Here is a 22,266-nt window from a genome sequence, read left to right as displayed (position 1 = left end):
TGTCACTGAGTTGAGTTAGCCAATCACAGAGTTTGCTTCATTGATTGATTAACCTTATAGAATGCCATTTGATCTAAAGTTTATATAAGGCAGTGCATGTGTGATAGTTCTCTATCAATCTTGCAAACGATTTGTGACTAGCGCATCCTTCATAATGACTGATCAGCAAAGCTTTGTTTAATCATATGTAATTGTATAGTCTAAATAAATTGTATTGAAACCGCCAGCTTCGACTATTCAGATCTACACAGTCCAGCTAGAATTTTCTTTCACAGTAGGCCTAAATAAACACACAACGACGACGACTTCCACACAGACAGTTTCTCTAAGGTCTTCTTCAAAAAATTGCGCCACCAACTCTTCTGGCGGTGAATTGTTTTCAGCACAGCCTACGGAGAACCATAAACAAAAAAGTGTCTATTGCATCCGTCCGTATCCGTCCGCCTGCCCATCCGTAAACGGATTCGGAGTAGCATATAAAGGCCTTTACAATAGACTCCTTTTTGTTAATGGTTCTCCCTAGGCTGTGGGTGCTGAAAACAATTCACTGCCTTAAGGGTAGGTGGCGCTCAGAGAGGACTTTCCACCTAGACAAAGGCATTCCAATGCGTCAGTTTTTGGGAAAACGAAAAACCCTAAATCGACCTGAAGGCGTTCCCATGTGTCCATTTTTTGGAAAACGGAGTACCCTAAATCGATCTTTAGATTGTCCCTTTCCGCCCCTCATAATCTTTTCCACCAGATGTTTTCCCTACTTCAGTACGGACCCACAAGTCTGGTAAGGTAACAAATGAAGCATAGCGCAAGCGCCATCAGGCAAGACCGCTCCCCACACTCGGGCATCTTTGACTATGTTTCACAACTAATTCCCCCCACTAAGAACGCTCTTTTTTTCCTCTTTCCTATGTTGGGCTGTCAGATGGTACGGCTTAATCATTGTTCTCGTCTATTGTTTAACATTGTCGAAGAATCACATGATCGTGCCTTTAAATAAGATTCTCTCCCCGTGTAGTTTCTGCTGGCTATCAAGTGCGCTACTGTGTGATGCGTTGGCTGGTCTTGCTATTGTACTTAGCTTTTTGGGGATCCTTCATAATGTCTGATTCCGAGCCGGAGCTCGAGGAAGTCGTCTCGGTTTCTCGCCGTAGCCCTCCGCTTGCTTCCCGTCGGGGCTCGGACGGGTCTGCGGCAGCTGCGAGCTCGGGGCGTCCTTCCTGCTCCCGGGTTGGGGCTCTCCCAGCTCCAAGCGCTGACCCCCGAGGCGGATGGCGTTTCCTCCGACCAGGTCCAGTCGCCCCCAGATTCCAGGGTCATTGGCTCTCCTTGTCGGAAGCGTGCAAGGAAGTCGCTTCACCAGGAGCTCCTGCATCTGGCCGCCGGCTCGTCCACCGGTCCCGCCATTGCTCCCCCGCCTGTTCCCGCTTGTACTCCTCCTGAGGAGGCCATGTCCTCCACCCTGCTGGTCCTGGCTTCTTCTTTGCAGTCCATCAATGTCCGTCTGCGGTCGCTGGAGAGCGCCGGGGCGTGTACCTCCGCTGCTGGGATGATCACGCCCATGGGCACTCCACCTCTTGCCCCGGCGTCCCTGGTCCAATCGAAGAGCCGCTTTACACCCTGGCCTCTGCTGTGGCTGCACCGTTTTCGGGTAGGCCTTATGTCCCTGTGAGGTTGCATATATTGCAAGGCCGGAACATAAATCGAATCCGGCCTGATCCTCCCTTCCCCCGAGTGCGACATGCTGTCATTAAAACAGCCGACCCAAGGCTGGCCAGGGATATGTCTATTGGAGAGTTTGTGGTAGCATTCGGCATATTCCGTGAGGTTGTGTGCTCTGTCTTCCCCCAGAGAAAGAAGGAACTGCATGGGTACCTGACCATCATTGGCGATCTCAATTCGTTTTATGGGAAAAATGTCATCTACCTGTACCCCACAAGGGGTTCTCCAGCAAGGCTGCCCTCCATGTTACCCGATGCAACACGCTGCTGGACTGGTCCGTGCTGGACACTGAGCTCCTGGTCATGCTGGTCGGGGGCTCGCAGGCTGTGTCGTGCAGCTTGTGCGGCGACCTGGGGCATACTGCTACTCTCTGCCCATTGGTGCCTTTTCAGGCGAGGGATCCCGGGACCCTGCCTCATGCTCCTCGCAGGGCCAGCGCGACGGGCGTGGATAGTCGTGGCCGCAAGGTTCATGTTGCACACAACAAACCTTCAGCGTCATCCAGCTGCCTTCTTTCCCTGACTCCTGTGTATCACTGTGCTCTGAGGTTCATCACTGGTTGTAGCCGCCTCACTCATCACTGTGAACTATATGTAAAAGCTGGCATGCCTTCTTTGGAAATGAGACAGTACACACACTGGATGACTCTGGTGTATAAGGCTCTTCTTGGCCTAATTCCCACTTATTTATGCACTTTCCTTCAGAGAACTGAAAGTCGTTATGCACTACAATCAAATGACTTTCTGCATCTTTCTGCTCCTCGAGCCCGAACTTAAACGGGAAAAAATGCATTCAGTTTCTCTGCCCCGTCTGCTTGGAATACCCTTCAATCAGAACTTAAAGTTGCAAACCTTTTTCCTCTGGAAGCATTCTGCTCTATAAAAAAAAAAAAGACAATGGGAATCTTTTGAACGGTTTCTATGCTCTTAAATTGTTACTGTATTGTTATCTTCTGCACTTATTTGCTTATTTTTCTCCTTCTTAAGATTTAATATTGTTGTTTGTCTGTTTTGACCACTATGACGTGCGCTGCTGCCTTTCTTGGCCAGGTCACCCTTGTGAAAGAGGTCTTGATCTCAATGGGCTTTTTATCTGGTTAAATAAAGGTTATAAATACAATTTAAAAACTTATATGCAACAATTTCAATGAGGGTGTGTGCGCATATGGCAACTTCAGTTTTCTTCATGTTTGCAGCAGCTGTCAGGAAACTCACCCCCGGTCTGTGTGCCCGTGCCGGGTCAGTCCTCAGGGAGGGCGTTGTGGTGGCACTGGCTTTCGAACTCTCTTCTCATCCCAATTCTGTGTTTGTCGATTACCTGTTAACTGGGCTGACTCAGGGGTTCAGGGTGGGAGTGTCGTGTCCATTGTCCTCCTCTCTGGTCTTGGGTAACCTTCATTCGGCGCAGCGAGAGCCGGACGTTGTGTCGGGGCTTTTGGCTAGGGAGTGCGACAGGTGCTGCGTTATAGGCCCGTTTGGCTCTTCTCCGTTTCCTCTGTTTCGCTGCAGTCCCCTCAGTGTTGCTACGCGGAAGTACTCCGGGAAAAAACGGCTTATCCTGGACCTGTCTGCTCCGCGTTCTAGTCCGGTCCCCGGAATAAACAGGCTTATTCCCCTCAAGCGTTTTTCGTTGTACTACGCCTCCGTGCTACTTCATCTGCTGATGATTTTCTGTTGGTAAATCCTCCGAACGATGCTTCTGGCTCTTCACTACGGCTTCTCAAGAACCTTTTCTGCAACAACTTCGCTGCGCCCGGTGCTTCATCAGCTTTGCACGAAATATACCCGGTAGTGGATGCATGTCACCTGTGGGGCCAGTCGTGGTGCCGCAAGCGTATCGCTGTTTTGTGCGACAACCAGACTGTGGTTAGCATTATTAACAAAGGCCGCTCAAATTGCCCGCTAATCATATCATTCATGAGAAGCATTACATGGCTCTCTGTTTGTCATAACTTTATCCTCACTGCACGTTTGCTTTTGTTTGTCACTGCACGTATGTTCGCCATTTCCAGCCGTGATACATTTATCCAATTCAATGCCAGATGGCTGGATCCTTCTTTTCCCAGCCTCTTGTCCATTCCTGCAAACAAATTGCTGTTCAAAGGCATAGGCAAAGCTTTTCCCCCTAAGGTGGATGACAGAGTCCCTTTTACTCTATCTATTCTGCATGCCATGCTTTCGGTGCTCAGACGTAGCTGTTTCTCCCGCTATATCGCCTCCCTTTGGAATGTTCGTTTCTAATGGCTTTCTATGGGTTTCTTTGGTGCTGGGAATTCCCCACTCGGGCAAATGTGTTTAATCACACCACAGAGGTGTGCTTTTCTGATTTGGCGTTTCACCCTGAATTCTTCAACCTTCTTCTCAAACACTCTAAAGCTGAAGGCTCTTGCTCCGTAGTCATTGCTCGCATGGGGGGTCCTTTCTGTCCTTTCTCTTCCATGTTTAGGTATGTCAAGATGAGGGCTTCCTCAGATCCGCTCTCCCCTCTCTTCATTACCCCTGCCAACAAACCCATGTTTCAATCCTGGTTCAGTCATCATTTAACGCAGGTAGTGTCCAAGCGCAACCTTCCCCCTGGAAGGTATTCAGGCTTTTCGTTCAGAATAGGTACTGCCACGTCCGCTGCCGTACAAGGGTTGTCCACGGCAACTTTGCAACAGCTGGGGCGTTGGTCTTCCTCTGCGTACTCTTCCTACGTCCATCCAGATGCTGCTGCCGACATCGAGGCGCAAAGATCCCTTCGGCCTTGAAGGCTCTCTGTGAGTATTTGCAAATAACTGGTGGTCGGTGGTGTTTCGTGTCTCGTGTTAACTGTCTGTTTTCTCAGGCTTGACGGCCCTTCGTGCTGGTGGAACCTGATCCGGCCTTCTGTATTGCTACTGAAGGCTTGGGGTTTCAGCCACATGCTATCACATAAGGCTACCAGTCCTCCAGCCAACGAGGCTTCTCGACGGGGCGTCGGCCCGCTAGCGTCTCAGGCTCTACGCACACAAGGACGTCGGTCCTCCAGCCGGCACAGGCTGTTCACATAGATTTAAGGGCGTCGGCCCTCTAGCTTACATAGGTCATGTACGTGTGGACGTCGGTCCTCCAGCCGGCACAGGCTGTTCACATAGACTCAAGGGCGCCGGCCCTCTAGCCGCCAAAGGCTATCTATCACCTGCATAAGGAGGGCGCGGGCCTCAGCCTGAAAGGCTATCTCCGACAGCATGAGGGTGTCGGCCCTCTAGCCTACTTAGGTCATGTACGAGGAGACGTCGGTCCTCCAGCCGGCACAGGCTGTTCACATAGTCTCAAGGGAGCTGGCCCTCCAGCCGACAAAGCCGCCAAAGGCTATCACCTACATACTCGAGGGCGTCGGGTCTCAGCCGCTAAAGGCTATCTCCGACAGCATGAGGGGTGTCGGCCCTATAGTAACACACGCCCATTCTGACACGAGGGCATCGTTCTCTGGCCGACGGGCCATCGCACTTCAGGGCATGCTGCCCTCTAGCTCTGTCAGGCTGCTGCCTTCCTCGCCCTCGTCTGGTTTTGTCGGTACAGGAACAGTTAGACGGATCTGTCCTTGCATAGCCTTCTCCCGCAGGATCCGGCCCGGGTTTAGTATGCTTAGTATATTATGTTGATCTCGTAAATGTGTTTGTGTTGCTTAGAGGGTCATTGGTCTATCCCACTTGTGAGTATGTTTGATGGTTTCAACTTCTTACCCTCTCATCTCTTTTGGGTATCTTCTCAGATGTCGGGCAGGCGCCCTCTGATCCATGATTCCCCACGGGGTTTAAGCTCCAAACATTGTAGCACAATTACCATTCCGTAATAAACATCACTCTACTCATACCTGGGGCCCGTTCGTCGTAAGGGTTGAAGCTAAGTTAATCAATTGTCCCTTTAGCCCGTTAACATTAGCGAGCTAATTGAGAACCGCAAGTATCGGTTCGTCGACGGCGAATCCGCATCCAAATCATGTGGTTAATTTCAATCAGGCTAAACTCATCAGGGCAAGTGCATGTGTACTTCCTACTTGAAAAGGCAGGAAAGGTCGATCACCAAAACCGTGATTTTCTAACGGTATGATGTTGTACAAAGTGTTCATTAACTACTACTGAGTCTTACTGCCTGAAATAAGGGGAATAGAAACATGCTAATATATTGTAATGCCTTTTTTTGGTAACAGATGTTAAGGGATATCAGTGTTAGGCTACATGATCTGATGTAGAGCATGTTGTTGATAAAACAAGTACATAGACCTAAAGCAAGAAAAGTAAAATGTATTGATTTACAGTCAAGAAATTGTTCTAGAAAAGCATTTATTTGTCTCACAATACCCAAATTCAAATGCATAACATTGATATTCTGTTGATGCCTAGGTGTTGACATCGTCGTCATCATCTGAGCTGGTGTCAGAGCTTAAACATTCCTGGCCCTCTTCCATGAGTTCTTCCAGGTCCAGGTCGGGTTTATGACAATTATAGGCTACATACCAGATGTTGGAACGTGCCAGGGGAATATGTATTCCGGCTGGAAGATTAACTCCACTGACTCCACTCTTTCGGATGGCTGGACAAGTTTACTATGTTCCAGGACCAGGGCAGCCAGCTTCCCTTTCTCCTCTCTTTTTTTGGCCTTCATCCTGTGGCGGCCCTTGTTTGTGTCTGAAAAACATTAACATAGACATGTGTCCTAGATTGACATTATGGCCATGGCTGGTTTCTTGAACCGATCTTTTCTCTAACAAACCATTCTGCCTGTACAGCCGATGTGTTGTCTGCCTGATCATAAGGCCCCTCCATCTTCTTCTGCAACTCCACAGGTGCATCACTGTCCTCCACTGATGCTGGTTAAGAAAAGAGAACATCCAAGTACAAACATGAGTTGAGGACAGAAAATACTTTCATGCTTTCTTGCTAAACCCAGATCGACAGTCATTCATATGACATTTGTAGTCTATCAGCAGTAGTAAAATTATATAATGTTCATTTTGTGTACAAACATACCACGCTCAGCCCACTCCTGAACATCGGTCACCCACTGCAGGATTGTGGAGTTGTCGACTGACAACTCTGTCTCTGTCGTTAAGGCCTCCAGGCTGTCTTTTTGTTGTTTCAGACCATGGGCGTCGCCACAATGTAACTTTAAAAAAAAATAGTAGTTTGGACCCCCACACTTTTGCGATCAAAATATGAGTTCATGACTGGTCTACTAATCCAGCAATCTTTCCATTGCTTCACAATCAAATCCGTTCCACTTTATCATTAGGGAAAATACCCATAGCAATAGAATTCCACTCCACGTTTTTTAGACAAACGGCATCACGCACGCAGATTCAACTCCCATACTCTTGGATCGACGCATCGCGCTAGCCGCTAGCACTTCAGACATGACTGTTCAACAGACGAGATGGACATCGAGGTTTTTAAGTAGTCAGGAAAGTAGTCAGAGTTGCCAAAGTTTTTCCTTCAGTGGCCAAAGCACCCTTATGAGACATTCTCTGACTATAATGCATAAGTTAGCGTTAAGTCACAAAGATCCTTCTGCCAGCATTAGGATTATGAGCTAGATAAGCAAGCTTTTTACCTACATCCAGCACTAGGCAATAGCATACTTTATTTACCCATTACAAGTGGAACAGCATTTGTTGATTTCTTAATCTGGGTCTGAAATATGTTGTGCTTTTGGCCCTGTTTTTTTGATGTTTTTTCCAAGTAGCTACAAAAGAAATTGCTGGTGTTTTTTTTATTGACGTAACAACCGTGAGCTAATCTGGAGTTAACCTTAGCTAACAAGCTAGTTTTGCTAAAGACTGGAAAAGAAAGAAAACCCCTTTTTCAAAATTGTCTTCCAAATTTAACAAGGTTGCTCAACTTGTAATTTTGCAATTCGTAGCATTTAATTACTACTGTAGAGTTGAAACATAAAGTGTTCGGTTGTCAAGTTATAATGTTTTTGCTAAGGCCGGTGTGGCAGGTTGATGACGTGAAGAGAGAGCGTCAAGTGACGCGAGGTGGAAAAAAGGAAAATAAACTGAGATTATTATTGAGCACCAAGAGTATCAGTTCTCTGAGTTTTTGTCCAATACCACGAGATATTCAGGCCTTACACCTCGGATGCTACATTAGTGACAGCGGTATTTGGAGTGTGTTTCGTTGAATTTGTTTTCTCGTTGGATAATTACTGAACTTACTAGTCTATCGGCTGGCTAGCGCTACGGTACTCGGTTTGCTAACACGTGTTAAGTTGGAGCATATCATGTTGGGTGGACTGAAATGGTGGTTGGGTGAAAAAAGGTGCAGACGACGATATGGTGGACGGCGCGTTTTAAAACAGCGCTGCATCATTTACTACCTCTGTGAGTAATATCAGAGTGGAGCTTCCACCACAGTTCTGTGGCGACGGCAAGAAACCGTTTGCTACATGGGTTAAACAATTTCAAGCCGCGGTGCGTGCTCAGACAACAGGGCAGCTGGGCATGAGCTACACGGCGAACTTGGTGAATATTCTCCCTAACGAGACTGGACAGGGCAGCCTTCCTGCTTTGGGACAGTTTTCCAGGAGAGGTACAGTGTGATTACGAACGGATGAAAGAGAAATTAAAGGAGGCGTTCGGACAGCGGCAATTTCTCCTATATTTCTAGACGTGCATTAGTGCTTATGAGAGTTTGGAGGTCTATGCTGCAGACATCGCAAGACTGGTAGCCAAAGCTTTTCCTGATTATGACCGTGCTGCGGTGAATGGGGAGAAATTTAGGCGTTTTCTCGCTGGTCTAGACCCCGCTCTCCAAGTTAAGTGCCACGAGCAAGGGGCGTCCGACATGGAGGAGACGATGATGATGGAGGGCCATTGCGAGCGTGCAAGACTAGCAGTTAGGGTGGGCGCACCAGGGTCGCACTACCCTCCTACCCCACCTGCTGTGGTGGCCTCTCTGAGTTCTCCACCTGCTGCTGCGGTGGATGGCAGTGCCAATGCCACGAATATGCTTGTTGATGTTGTTGAACGTCTCACTTTGAAAGTGGACAATCTTCAGACGGAAATTAGGGAACTGAAGACTCACACACTTAGGGCTGACAGCAGCAGATGGAGTTTCCCCATTCGGAAAGATGACACAGGACCACTCGGGGTGCACCAGCGTGCATGTCGGTGTGACTGTGGCAAGCGGGGGCTGTAGATCTGCTACCAGGGACCCCCTGACGGAGGACGGTAGAAGGGGTCGCTCTCCACTGCGCGGACCGCGGGGGGGATACAACAGCAGCGGCTGGTCTCCTCGCAGGAGTGGGTCCCGTGACACAGCTGACTCCTCACCACCCCGACCAGACAGTGGGGGCCAGCGGAGGTCCTACAGCATGGACGAGCAATGGTCAAGACGGGAAGTGAGGTTCCTGTCCCCCTCTCGGCGTTCACCGTCTCCGGCCTCATCCAGACAGATGCAGGGAAACTTCCAGTGACTGGCATTGAGACCCGGATGCCAGTTTTGTCGCCTCAGGGTCCACAGAGAGATTCACCGGAGGTAACCCCTAGTCCTAGAGTGGACTCATGTTCAGTGGGGGAGTCTAAGTCTACAGCCTATGTCAAAGGACTGGTAGAAGGGGTTGATGTGACTGTGTTAATTGACTCAGGATCCAATGTTTACTGATATCTGAGGAGTTCAGAATGTCCATGCCTGCATTGCGTAAACATGTGTTAAATAAGCAGCACAACCTTGCCCGCGCAGTGAATGGACAATTGTTGGACACACTAGGGACGTTGACCCTTCCCATACAGCTGGGGGGTGAACATTGGGAACATGTTGTTCATGTAGTGCGGGGGGCAATGCAGACTGTACTGATGGGTTTTGATTTTTTGTTACAGAACCAGGCTATTATGGACATTGGACAGGGTTTGGTCCGGCTTGGGAAAGATGTAATTCCTTTTATGCGAACCCCAGATTGTATACCAGAATGTTGTAATGTGTCTATGTCTACCGATGTGATTGTTCCACCCTTTTGTGAAATAATTGTTCCTGTACAGGTGGAGCACCCTCAGGCAACTGGAAAGCACATTGGTGATTACTTAGGTTATTTAGAACCTGAGGTGCGTGACAGTACGGGCCTTGTAGTGGCACGTACAGTGGCGCCAGTGAAAAATGGCTGCACAGTGGCGCAACTTCTGTACCCCACCAACCATGAGCTCAAACTGCACCCCGGTTCCCGGCTGGGAGTATTTTACCATGTTAACGGGTGTGACGTAATATCCCCTGCTGAGGTTTGTGATGCCGACAGACATCACACATCTTTTCCGGAGATACCTGATTGCCTGTTATCTGCTGACCAAAGACAACAACTGCGTACCTTGCTGGAGAGACACCAAGGGGTATTCAGTTCCATACGAGGGGTAGTAGGAAAACCTTGCCTGATCCAACATCACATCAACACAGGTAACCATTCCTCAGTGAAAAAGCGGGCCTATCGAACTTCCCCAGATAAACGGAGGGAAATTGACAGGCAGGTGCAGTGTCTATTGGAGGATGGCATCATTGAGGAGAGCTGTAGCCCGTGGTCCTCTCCCGTGGTGCTCGTCAAGAAAAAAAACAATACATGGCGTTTTTGTGTGGATTACAGGGGTCTAAACTCTGTTACCGTCAAGGATTCTCATCTACTGCCAAGAGTGGACGACACGCTGGATGCTCCACCTAGTTCAGCACCCTGGACTTCTCTGACGGATACTGGCAGGTTGAAGTGGCATCAGAGGATCGAGAGAAAACGGCGTTCTTTACTGGCCACAGTCTGTATCAGTTCAGATAAATGCCCATGGGCCTCACCAATGCACCTGTAACCTTTCAGAGGGTCATGGAGCTGGTGTTGAGGGGTTTGCCATGGCGCATATGCATGGTCTACTTAGACGACATACTAGTCTTCAGCAGGTCGTTAGAAGCCCACCTCAGGGATTTAGAAGAGGTTTTTACCCGGATTGGAGGTTAAACGCCAGGAAATGTCACCTGGCCTGCAACCATGTGGTTTTTATTGGCCACGTTGTCTCGGCTGAGGGGCTCCGCCCTGACCCTCGGAACACCGATAAGTTGAAGGCATGGCCAGTCCCACAGTCTGCTACAGAGGTACAGGCGTTTCTGGGGCTCGGCTCATATTATCGGAGGTTTGTTAAAGGTTTTGCCCAGCATGCTGCTCCCTCTTCATGTGCTCACGGGAAAAGATGTCCCTTTCCGTTGCCAGGAGGCATGTGTTCTTGCGAGACGCCCTGTGCTCAGAACCTATTGTTGCCCGTCCAAACTTTTCCCAGCGTTTCACGCTCTACACTGATGCGTCACAGATGGTGGTGGGGGCTGTGTTGGCACAGGAGACGGAGGGCCTGGAAAGAGTAGTGGCCTGTGCGAGTCACTCCCTCACTGCCACTGAACAACATTGGTCCACATATGATAAGGAGTTGTGGGCCATGGTGTCGGCTGTGAGAAGTTTTAAACATTACTTGGGTCTCCTGACATTCACTAATGTCACAGACCACCGGCCATTGTTGGGCCTCCGGCGGCTTCCCAGCGACAACGACCGGACAAGACGTCGCAGCCGCTGGGCTTTGGAGCTGGACCCATACGACTGGATCATTGTACATAAAAGTGGGGCTCAGCATACAAACGCTGATGCCCTTTCACGCAGGCCGGACCGTGGTGGAGTGCAAGAGGACGGGGATTTTCCCAGCGCCAACCGCAGTGGACTCCAGCACCCAGACAAAACTAGACAACTTTCTGGTACAGTGTGTTCTGTTGATACACAGGCCGCTGATAATGGCTCCTGCTCCAAGGCAGCCCCTGACCCCGACACTCTCACAGACCAGGCCTTGATGTATACGCTGTCTCACGATGGCTCAAATGTCAAGGAGCTGCAGAGGAAGGATGCAGACATCGAGCAAGTTCTGTCCTGGCTGGAAATGGGTCAGAGACCACCCAGGTGGAGGTTAAAGGGTGCCAGTCAGGGTTGTGGCATGAAATTACGCGGTTGACATTCGTGGACGGTTTCTTATGTCGAGCGGTTTAGCGGGCTGAGGCCGGTCAGTCCAACCAGGTCGTTGTTCCTGCTGTCCTGGTACCCGAGGTCCTGAAAGCGCTATGTTTGCATATTTCTCTGTGCTTTTGTTTCCATTTTCTCAGGGTATAGGCTATATATCAAGATTGTTTTTTTGGGGAGTTTATGCATTGTTGTATGTATACATGGTATGTTTTGGTTCTGTACTTTTGGGATTGAAATGTGGACATTTCTTCGCAGGCTGCTGACTTCTTGTCCCTCCTGACTGCCTTTGATTTGACGCTGCTGAGCACACCGGCGACCCACAAGGCAGGCAAACAGCTAGACCTCGTCCTGACACGTAACTGTATCACTGACTTAACCTCTGTAACCCCACTGCACATATCTGATCACTACTTTATCAAATTCTCTGTCTCTCTCCCTCCAACTCCTCCTACCTCCCCTCCCCTCGTAACTTTCCGGCGCAACCTCCGCTCCCTATCCCCCTCCCATTTCTCCTCTGTTGTAACATCCTCCATCCCTCCCATTGACGAGTTCTCGTCCTACCCCACTAACACTGCCACCGACACCCTGTTAACCACGTTAACTGCATCACTTGACTCTCTCTGTCCCCTGTCAACCAGGCCTGCACGATCTTCTCCCTCCTGCCCGTGGCTTACGGATGTTATTCGTGAAAAGCGGTCCACCCTTCGAGCAGCTGAGAGGAGATGGCGCAAGTCCAAAGACTGTCTGGACCCTGATAAGTATCACTCCCTCCTTAAATCCTTCTCTTCTCACATAACTGGTGCTAAAACCCTCTACTTTCTTAACAAAATTAACTCTGCTTCTAACCCCCACAAACTTTTCTCTACCTTCTCCACCCTTCTTAACCCACCTCCCCCACCCCCCCCCTCCACTCTGACAGCAGACGACTTCTCCTCCTTCTTTGAGGAAAAAGTCTCCGACATTAGCAGTCGGTTCCCTAAACCCACCTTTCCTACCCCCTCACCTTTAACGACTGACCCAACTAAATGTCTAAACTCTTTCTCTCCCCTGTCCGAGTCAGAGCTCTCTGACCTCATTCTCTCTCATCGCCCCACCTCCTGCCCCCTTGATCCTGTCCCCTCCCCTCTCTTTCAAACTATCTCCCCCTCTATCATAACTTTTCTGCTCCATGTCCTAAACTCCTCTCTTACCTCTGGCACCTTCCCCTCTGCCTTCAAACAGGCCAGAGTTGTTCCTCTACTCAAAAAACCCTCCCTTAACCCTGCCGTCCTCCAGAACTACAGACCGGTATCACTGCTACCCTTCTTTTCTAAAACAATTGAACGTGCTGTATCTAACCAACTGTCTAACTTTCTCTCTCAGAACAACCTGCTTGACCCCAACCAATCGGGCTTCAAGACCGGCCACTCCACAGAGACTGCCCTCCTTTCAGTCACCACTGCCCTCCAGTCTGCCAGAGCGGCTTCGAGGTCATCCGTCATCATTCTGCTGGACCTTTCTGCAGCGTTTGACACGGTTAACCACCAGATCCTGCTCTACAGACTTGGAGAGATGGGCATCACTGGCACTGCACTCCAGTGGATCTCATCCTACCTCTCGGGAAGATCCTACCTGGTCTCCTGGGGAGGCAAACTGTCAGACCCCCGCCAGCTCTCCACCGGTGTCCCACAGGGCTCCGTCCTTGGACCCCTCCTCTTCTCTCTGTACACCACCTCACTTGGACCAATCATCACCTCCCATGGCTTCTCCTACCACTGCTACGCTGACGACACCCAGCTGTACCTGTCGTTCCCCCCGACCGATCTGGGGATCTCTGCTAGGATTGAGGCCTGCCTCGCAGACATCTCCGCCTGGATGACCGAGCACCACCTCCAGCTGAACCTCGCCAAAACAGAACTTCTCATCATCCCGGCTAAACCCTCCATCTCCCACGACCTGTCAATCACCCTGGGATCTGCGACGGTGACCTCCTCATCCTCTGCCAGGAACCTTGGGGTTACAATGGATGACGAGCTCTCCTTCACGGCCCACATCGCCGCAGTCTCCCGGTCTTGTAGATTCACCCTCTACAACATCCAAAAGATCAGGAGATACCTGTCTGAGCACTCCACCCAGCTGCTAGTCCAAGCACTGGTCCTCTCCAAGTTGGTAAACTTACTGCAACTCGCTGCTCGCTGGTCTCCCAGCATGTGCAACCCGCCCTCTTCAGAGGATTCAGAATGCAGCGGCCCGCCTGGTCTACAATCTACCCAGACGCTCCCATGTTACCCCGCTCCTCATCTCCCTCCACTGGCTACCCATCAACGCCCGTATCAGATTCAAGACCCTGGTACTGACCTTCCGAGCAGTGAACGGGACTGCACCCATCTACATCAAGTCTCTCCTGCAACCTTACACCCCCACCCGTCACCTACGGTCTTCTTCAGACAACCGCCTGGTGGTCCCACCGCTCAAGACTGCCCGGTCCCAACACAAGCTCTTCTCCTGCCTGGCGCCCCAATGGTGGAACCAGCTCCCCACCTCCATCAGGGACCCTGACTGTCTCCCCACCTTCAAGAAAAGGCTCAAGACGCACTTGTTCCGGGAGTACAACGGCACTTAAGAATGCTTGGCTGGACTTGTTAGTTTCCTCCAGGATCACTATGACTCTTATTGAGTGACTTGTTGCTATTGTAGGTTAGATATAACGAAGTTAAGTCTTGTACTTGCTGTGTAATATTTTACTGTTGATTGTTCTTTTACAGGTACAGTCCTGCACTTTTGTGGTTCATGTTGTTTTTTTTTGTTGTAACTTGTATAACTACATGCTCTTATGGGTCTTCCCTTTTGGCACTTGTTTAGCTTTTTCATAATGTATGCTTCATGTTTTGGCTGCTTGCAATGTTTGGGACTATCTCGTTGTTATGATCAGTGACCTATGCTCTTTTGTAAAGCTCTCTCTTGGAAGTCGCTTTGGATAAAAGCGTCTGCTAAATGAATAAATGTAAATGTAAATGTAAATGTTTGGCCAACGACAATACGCTGAACAGGGATTTAAACTCATGAGCATAAGGTTACAAGTCAGTCTCTCTATCCTCTCTGCTACACACCAACTGTTGAGATTTAATGAATAGAATAGTCCAAAAACATGCCTCCCACAATTTACACATTTTCCCCAAGATGCCTGAAAACAGCAGATATTTTAACTCTACTTGAGTTGATCTCTTTCCAGATTTCAGTCAATGCACAATTAACAATAGTCATGTGGGCAACCGGGCTAGGGGAGAGCCCACGATCAGCACCTAGCGAGAATAGCTTATGGCAGTACAGCAGCCGACTCTCTGGTCCTATTAAAATACACAACATGCACAATCAGGGTGACCAACAAGCTATATTAACTGATAAGCAATAACATTACAAACATCTAACTGAACAAACACAACAACTGAAATCCCTCGCACGGTTTTTGTAACCGCACTATTTTCCACAAGTCTTTGCCTATTTGACATACCGCACGGCATGCTGGGTACCCAAGGGGCGCTGACGCTGATTATCTAGCTGTGCTCCGACTGTGATTTGAGTAATAGCTTTGGGACAAAGGTTAAGAAACAGTTTACATTTTAAAAGTGAAATTGCACATGGTATATCAGAATTATGTCATCCTGTTTAACTAAACAGATAATCAAAATTATGACTGAAATTATTATTTGAACCTGTGACCTTGCAGTGCACTGTCTTTGCCTACTGAGCTATTGTCAGTGTTGAAAACCATTGTGGTCAGTTACTTCATAGAAAAGTAAGCTATTTGTACTGTGGCAAGCATTATAAGATTTGACTGAAGTTTAAACAGTTGTAATTCAGTGATCTTTTGAGATATCAAGGCAGGGGCAGGCAGGCAGGCAGGGCAGGGCAGCTGGATGAAGCTGTCTTGGGGGCAGGGCTGAAGAGAAGCTGTCCAGGTAGAGAGGGGTAGTCCAGCAAGGGGTCTGTGTTGCTCCAGCATCCTCTGTTGCATCCTCTGTTACACTCAGCATCTTCTCTTGTTGCTCTCAGCATGGTCTGTTGCACTCTGTTGAGCAGGCCTCTGCATGACCTGTAAAAGTGAAGAAAGGGTCCATGTCAGTGGTGAAAAATGAAGCTTTTTCCATCTACACTTGATACAGACTTCAGTTTTGACAGTGTAATGCAGTGGCAAAACTTGAACTTGAATCAAAATGTGTTGGAAACCCATGCAAAGTCACTCAAAACACAGGCTCTAACAAGAGTATTTAGCTCTAAACTGGTCCATATATACACATCTGACAAAAGACCAGCTCAACCTTTGCCTGTAAACAGTTATTCTGACTGTCAAAGACCTTTAAATAGGCTGACCGAGTGAAACTAGCCTGGCTAACGTAGGTCACTTTCTCAGGCAAATGACGAATGAAATAGGATTGTTTTGAAAGATCCTATATACTGGCTATCTTCAGCAGGCTATTGCCTACAAAAAGCAGCCCCCTGACGTTTTAGGAGTAGAATTGAGTGAACTACAATATTGTTTACACACTGCCAGTGAGCGAGTCTGTCTCTGAGGCTAAGTCAAAACAATGTACCCCCGGGATGCAGTCTCACTCTCCAGAAATCACAAAAATAATCGGAGCATCTGGCTAAAAGCACCATTCCCACATCTCCTAAAGGCTGCCCTCCTCAACATTTGTGGTGTTGACCAAACTGTAAAATGGTGAACTTATGACCATGACGCGCGTGTGTCAAGTAGGTTGACCACCTGTCTAGAGAATGTCTAATAAAGGGAGAACTCCCACTCTCGGGAAACTTCCGGGTTCTGAACTGGTTGCAGTTGCACTCTAGTTCCATATGAGGGCGCTAACTGTCGAGTGCAGAATGAATGAAGGTCTATAGAGCTATACCCCTCAAAATCTACAAAAACAATTCTCAGGATATATTTTTTTGTCTAGTAATTTGAATTCTGAAATCGAAAGGGGAGGCAAAAAAAATACACACCACTGGGTGTTAGATTTTTTAAAGTTGCCTTTCTGTTCTAAAAAGCCTTTGAAAATGGCATTGACGTCATACACATCATACGACCAGAGCTACTGCTTGACGGCAAGCTCTGGTTACTTCCACTTTTCTCTCGAGGCATCGACAATACAGCTGACAGGTTCAATAGTATGAACCTGCAGAGCAGTTTCAGGACCGCAGTTCTACGACCCTGACAGCGCCACCTAGCGAATTGAAAGGCAGTGTCACTAGATCGCAACAAGATATTTGAATGGTTTGCGAGGCAAGAAACAAGAAAAACTCGTGATGATGTTTGATGACACATTTATATAGAAAGGTATAATATTTGAAAATATGTTCTAATAATATAGAAAGGTATAATATTTGAAAACATGTTCGAATAATAAATATTGGATAGTTTATAAATTAAATAAATTAAAATCACATACAATTTGAAAAAAATACATATTTCATAGATGCCAAGATCCAGTGTAATTTTATAAAATTATGTAAGCAAATTAAGGAAGATAAAGTAGTCTAAAGAAAAGGTGGAAAATATATCACTGTGATAAAATGAATTAGGCCTAAGTAAATTAAGGAAGCTAAAATAGCCTAAAGAAAAGGTGGAAAATATATAAATGTGGACAGATGTGTGATGTCTGGAGTGGCCTTAAAAGTTTTCTGGGACTACAGAGAACCAATGTACACCCTGCAACATGAGCCTTAAGGATTGTGGCACCTTTGCAGATACTCTGAACTCGTTCTAGAGGGCTTAACTTCACCAAATAGCCAAAGTCAACAAAGCATTATGTCCTGATAACATCAGTAATAACAATCTCCTGGAGACCTGCTACAAACAACTGGCCTTGTCTTCGGTGAACTGTTCAACTGGTCCTTGGAGGAGCTGGAACACACAGTTCTCTGCCATCTGCCTTGTTCCAAAGAAGAGCAGACCCAGGATTCCCAATTACTTCCAGCCTGTAGCTCTTACATCAGTGGTGATGAAGAGTTTTGAATGTCTGATACTTTTGTAACTACAAGTGACAATCCTTTAATGCAATTCCCAGATAATACTTCATCAAGTCACATAAATGAAACAGTATTGTTATCACCTCTTCCAACAGTCAATAACTATTCTCAAAACATTCAAACTTCTGCCCTAAAACATAACAAATCAACTGGAACATCTTTACTTAACTGGTAGAACGTATCATGATAGGAGTGTTTGTACCTACATTTTATTCCACAGAAAGGTTTCTAATTTATATCAAGATTAAAACATCACTTCTGAATCCATTTAACATTTGCATTGTTACCAATGAAACAGTTAAATCATTATAGTAGTAGTAGTCATAGCACCATTTAGTCTGTAGTGGAAAAAACATCACACTGCTGTAATTATGAAGTTGAAATGATTATAGATTATAAGATTGAAAATGAACCTCTTAATCACCTTTTTACTTTTATATGCTATATTATTGAAAACCAGATGCAAAGCTGTTGACTGATTAGTATTACCACTAAAACATAGAAGACATAGAGGCCAAATGTGGAAGACCAGATAGATAGAGTTTGAGAGCAACAGAGAGAAGTGTGTATGTAGGCCTCTCCCATGAAAGACTACAAGGCCCAGATATTGAGAACTACAAGCGCCAGACATCAGGGGACAGATTTATGTCCTTAAACTCTGTATGACCGTGCAGCTGGGCTGCAAAGCCCCACGTGGGCACTGGATGGGAGAAAGTTAGGGAAGGTCCAGGCTATGCAAATTCTGTGACAATGGACCAACCGAGTGTGAAAATGTTTATATTTGTTAATGTTTAGTGGGCTTGGGCCTGATGAAGGTTAATTCGTGCTTTTGTATTTGTTAATGTTCAGTGGGCTTGGGCCTGACGAAGGTTAATTTGTGCTTTTATATTTGTTAATGTTTAGTGGGCTTGGGCCTGACGAAGGTTAATTTGTGCTTTTATATTTGTTAATGTTTAGTGGGCTTGGGCCTGACGAAGGTTAATTTGTGCTATTATATTTGTTAATGTTTAGTGGGCTTGGGCCTGACAAAGGTTAATTTGTGCTTTTATATTTGTTAATGTTTAGTGGGCTTGGGCCTGACGAAGGTTAATTCGTGCTTTTATATTTGTTAATGTTTAGTGGGCTTGGGCCTGAAGAATATTAATTCTTGCTCATATTTTCGTTCAATATCTATTGGGCATGACCCCGAAGAATATTAATTCTTGCTTATATTTTTGTTAAAGGAGGAGTCAGGGAGTCAGGTGGCTGAACGGTGAGGGAGTCGGGCTAAAGCTGGGGAACATTCGTCTACCTGAGGGGGGGAAGAAAGGAAAGGAGGGGGGAGAAAGGGGGAAGAAGAAAAAGGAGGAAAAAAAGAGGGAAAAAAGAGAGAAAAAAGGAGAGAAAAAGAGAAGGAAGGGATTTTTATGGCCCATACCTACATCAACAATGTTTTTTAAATGTTGAGGTATATCAGGAATCACAATTAAAACCTTATATTTCTATTTCTATAGACATATATATGGGATAAAAGTTAATCCCAAGGTTTTGGTTTGACTAAATTGTTGCTAGAAATTCAAGTGGTTATTTTGTATTCTTGGAAATCACAATCACTGTTTGGTTAATAACAAAACAATGATGATACTAATAACTGTTAAGTTAATATTTAAAATTAAGTTGATGTATTTAGCAGAAACTTTTATACACAAAACAAACAAACGAAGCATAGGAAAATACATTTATGTTGTGATAAAACTTTTATCTTCAGTCATCACAAAGCCATTATACAGCAGTAAGTGAATCCCTCCATTCACTTATTCAACAGTAACTACAGACAATAACTTAAATATATACCGAACAGTAGTGAATCCCTCCATTCACTTATTCAACAGTAACTACAGACAATAACTAAATATATACAGAACAGTAGTGAATCCCTCCATTCACTTATTCAACAGTAACTATAGACAATAACTTAAATATATACAGAACAGTAGTGAATACCTCCATTCACTTATTCAACAGTAACTATAGACAATAACTTAAATATATACGGAACAGTAGTGAATCCCTCCATTCACTTATTCAACAAAAACTATAGACAGTGACCTAAATATATACGGAACAGTAGTGAATCCCTCCATTCACTTATTCAACAGTAACTATAGACAATAACTTAAATATATACGGAACAGTAGTGAATCCCTCCATTCACTTATTCAACAGTAACTATAGACAATAACTTAAATATATACAGAACAGTTGTGAATCCCTCCATTCACTTATTCAACAGTAACTATAGACAATAACAGAAAACATTAACAGAACTATTGACAAAATTAAAGTGTTCAGTGTCCATGCCTCTGGGAGGGGGGTAGAGGGGCACTAGCCCAGCGTCCATGCCTGCTGGGTAGAACACCCTCACCCTCCAAAGGCGGTAGGGCATCCACACCATCAGCCGATGGGCGAAGAAGCGGTCGGGTGTTGGCATTTGATGATATATTAGTGCTGGAACAGGGGGCTCGTACCACAGCTTCAAATCTGGCCGCAGTTTGCCAGAGTGAAATAGGGTGTTGGAAATCCACCTCTGATCTTGAACAGGGATTGACTTGCTCAGCTCACCCGGCAACCATACAGAAGCTGTAGCCCCAGTAGCAACTGGATGGATTTCTCCTGCCCCGTCCTGTTTAGAAGACAACAGCAAATAAGAATGGTTTTTTTGCATTCAAAATGGCTACTCTCAAGATGACTTGAAACAACCAGACAAAAAGGAGATGCTGTACTCACAATGGCTACTTCCAGGCAGGTACTAACAGCAGGGCTGGGGGTCTTCACAGAGGTGGTAGACGGGGTCCTCAGTGAGGATGGAGAAGGAGCAGGGCTGGGGGTCCTCACAGAGGATGGAGAAGGAGCAGGGCTGGGGGTCCTCAGTGAGGATGGAGGAGGAGCAGGGCTGGGGGTCCTCACAGAGGATGGAGAAGGAGCAGGGCTGGGGGTCCTCAGTGAGGATGGAGGAGAAGCAGGGCTGGGGGTCCTCACAGAGGATGGAGAAGGAGCAGGGCTGGGGGTCCTCAAAGAGGATGGAGGAGGAGCAGGGCTGGGGGTCCTCACAGAGGGTAGAGGAGGAGCAGGGCTGGGGGTCCTCACAGAGGGTAGAGGAGGAGCAGGGCTGGGGGTCCTCACAGAGGGTAGAGAAGGAGCAGGGCTGGGGGTCCTCACAGAGGGTAGAGAAGGAGCAGGGCTGGGGGTCTTCCTCGCCACAATGTTGGGCTTCACTGAGGCAGACTGTGACCCACCAAAGCGTGATTTAGTGAACTGCAAGGAGAGAATTAATTTTGTTATTCAGCACATACAAAATTATTTATATAAAACATGAATAACCAAGAAAATATTTACGATTGCCACACTCAGAGGGGGCAGCAGGAAAAAAGGCAGGACTGCAGCACCAGTGGATAAGTCTGAAGCCACAGACTGTGGTGCCTGAGGTGGCTGAGTGGCAGTCTGCTAAAACAACAGCATGTCATGTAATGTAACAGCAACAGCATTGTAAGAGACATGAGATGCAACATAGTCAGATGTATGTTTTTATACATCACCTTAACAGCATGGAATTACAGACCATGGACCCTCCAAATAGGGTGGTCTGTCCACGGGCCTGCATGGGGCATTTCTCAATCTGAAACAATCAGAATAGTTATTCAGCCAGAGTCACTCAGTGTATAGTCCATTGTGTGATATTATCTGCACCATTGTATTGACCATTTTTCATCAAGTGACCTGCAGTCTAATGACTTTAAGTAATAATAATAAGCACTAATAAGCACATATTTTGCAGTACTTTACCTTTTGATAGAGGTCATGCCATTTCCGCTGCCTTGGGGCAGGTCTATTGCCTCCTCCAGCAGGCCAAACCCCTGAGCCAGCTAATGCTCTCAGCCTCGCCATCCACTCTCCATCTCCCATGGATTTGTGGCTCTTAGGCTTGGTGCTCATCTAAAATAACAGAGACATATTAATAACTGTACTTACAACTAAGTATGGAAGTGCTGAACCAACTTGTGCATGCTCATAAGTACAGTAACATAAGCAAACTAGACTGCTAAAGGTTTTTGTTTCGTTTTTAACAGCTTACTGTATCTACAATGATGGACAGCTGTCATTCTTACCAAAGCTTCAAGTAGGATCATTATGAATTCCATTATTCATTGGAGGTAGACCCACTTTAAATGAATTTAAGTAGCTAAGCTACAGTAAAGGACTGGTTAATACTTACACTAAAACCGTAGAAGTTTAGACTAGGTACTGTAAGCAGACCCCGCAATGTCGACAAGTTAATACTAAATGTTGGTTACTGTACGTTACTGACACTGTACTGCACTGTCTGTACAGTACAGTACCTACTGTACCTCCGCTTGTCAGACGTAATAGACGTAGAGCACGTTAACTAATTAACTAATCTGAATCTGATACTAACACTAACTTGAATTATTGCGAATATATCCGGCCTGTTTCCTCTGACGATTACATTAGAAATTAGCGTTACTGTACAGTACAGTAGTAGTGATTGCTACTATTA

General features: G+C 46.7%; 1 protein-coding gene and 1 pseudogene across 1 annotated transcript; one reads left to right on the top strand and one right to left on the bottom strand.

Moving 5' to 3' along the window:
• Nucleotides 1-1,095: 1,095 nt before the first annotated feature.
• LOC146253641 (uncharacterized) lies at nt 1,096-4,465 on the top strand (annotated as a pseudogene).
• Nucleotides 4,466-19,463: 14,998 nt separating this feature from the next.
• On the bottom strand, nt 19,464-21,877 carry LOC146253640 (uncharacterized). The gene is made up of 6 exons (XM_084676905.1): nt 21,857-21,877; nt 21,534-21,683; nt 21,310-21,366; nt 21,087-21,194; nt 20,478-21,005; nt 19,464-20,373 (listed from the first exon to the last, which is right to left on the bottom strand). The coding sequence occupies exons 1-6, from the start codon at nt 21,875-21,877 to the stop codon at nt 19,987-19,989; spliced, it is 1,251 nt and encodes a 416-aa protein (XP_084533031.1). The 3' UTR covers nt 19,464-19,986.
• Between the last annotated feature and the right edge of the window lie 389 nt (nt 21,878-22,266).

This window comes from Hypomesus nipponensis, chromosome 17, assembly GCF_054491055.1.
Source record: "Hypomesus nipponensis isolate SF chromosome 17, ASM5449105v1, whole genome shotgun sequence".
Classification (NCBI taxonomy): Eukaryota; Metazoa; Chordata; class Actinopteri; order Osmeriformes; family Osmeridae; genus Hypomesus; species Hypomesus nipponensis.
Note: the sequence above shows the minus strand (reverse complement) of the source record. Positions and strands in the feature narration are given on the sequence as shown.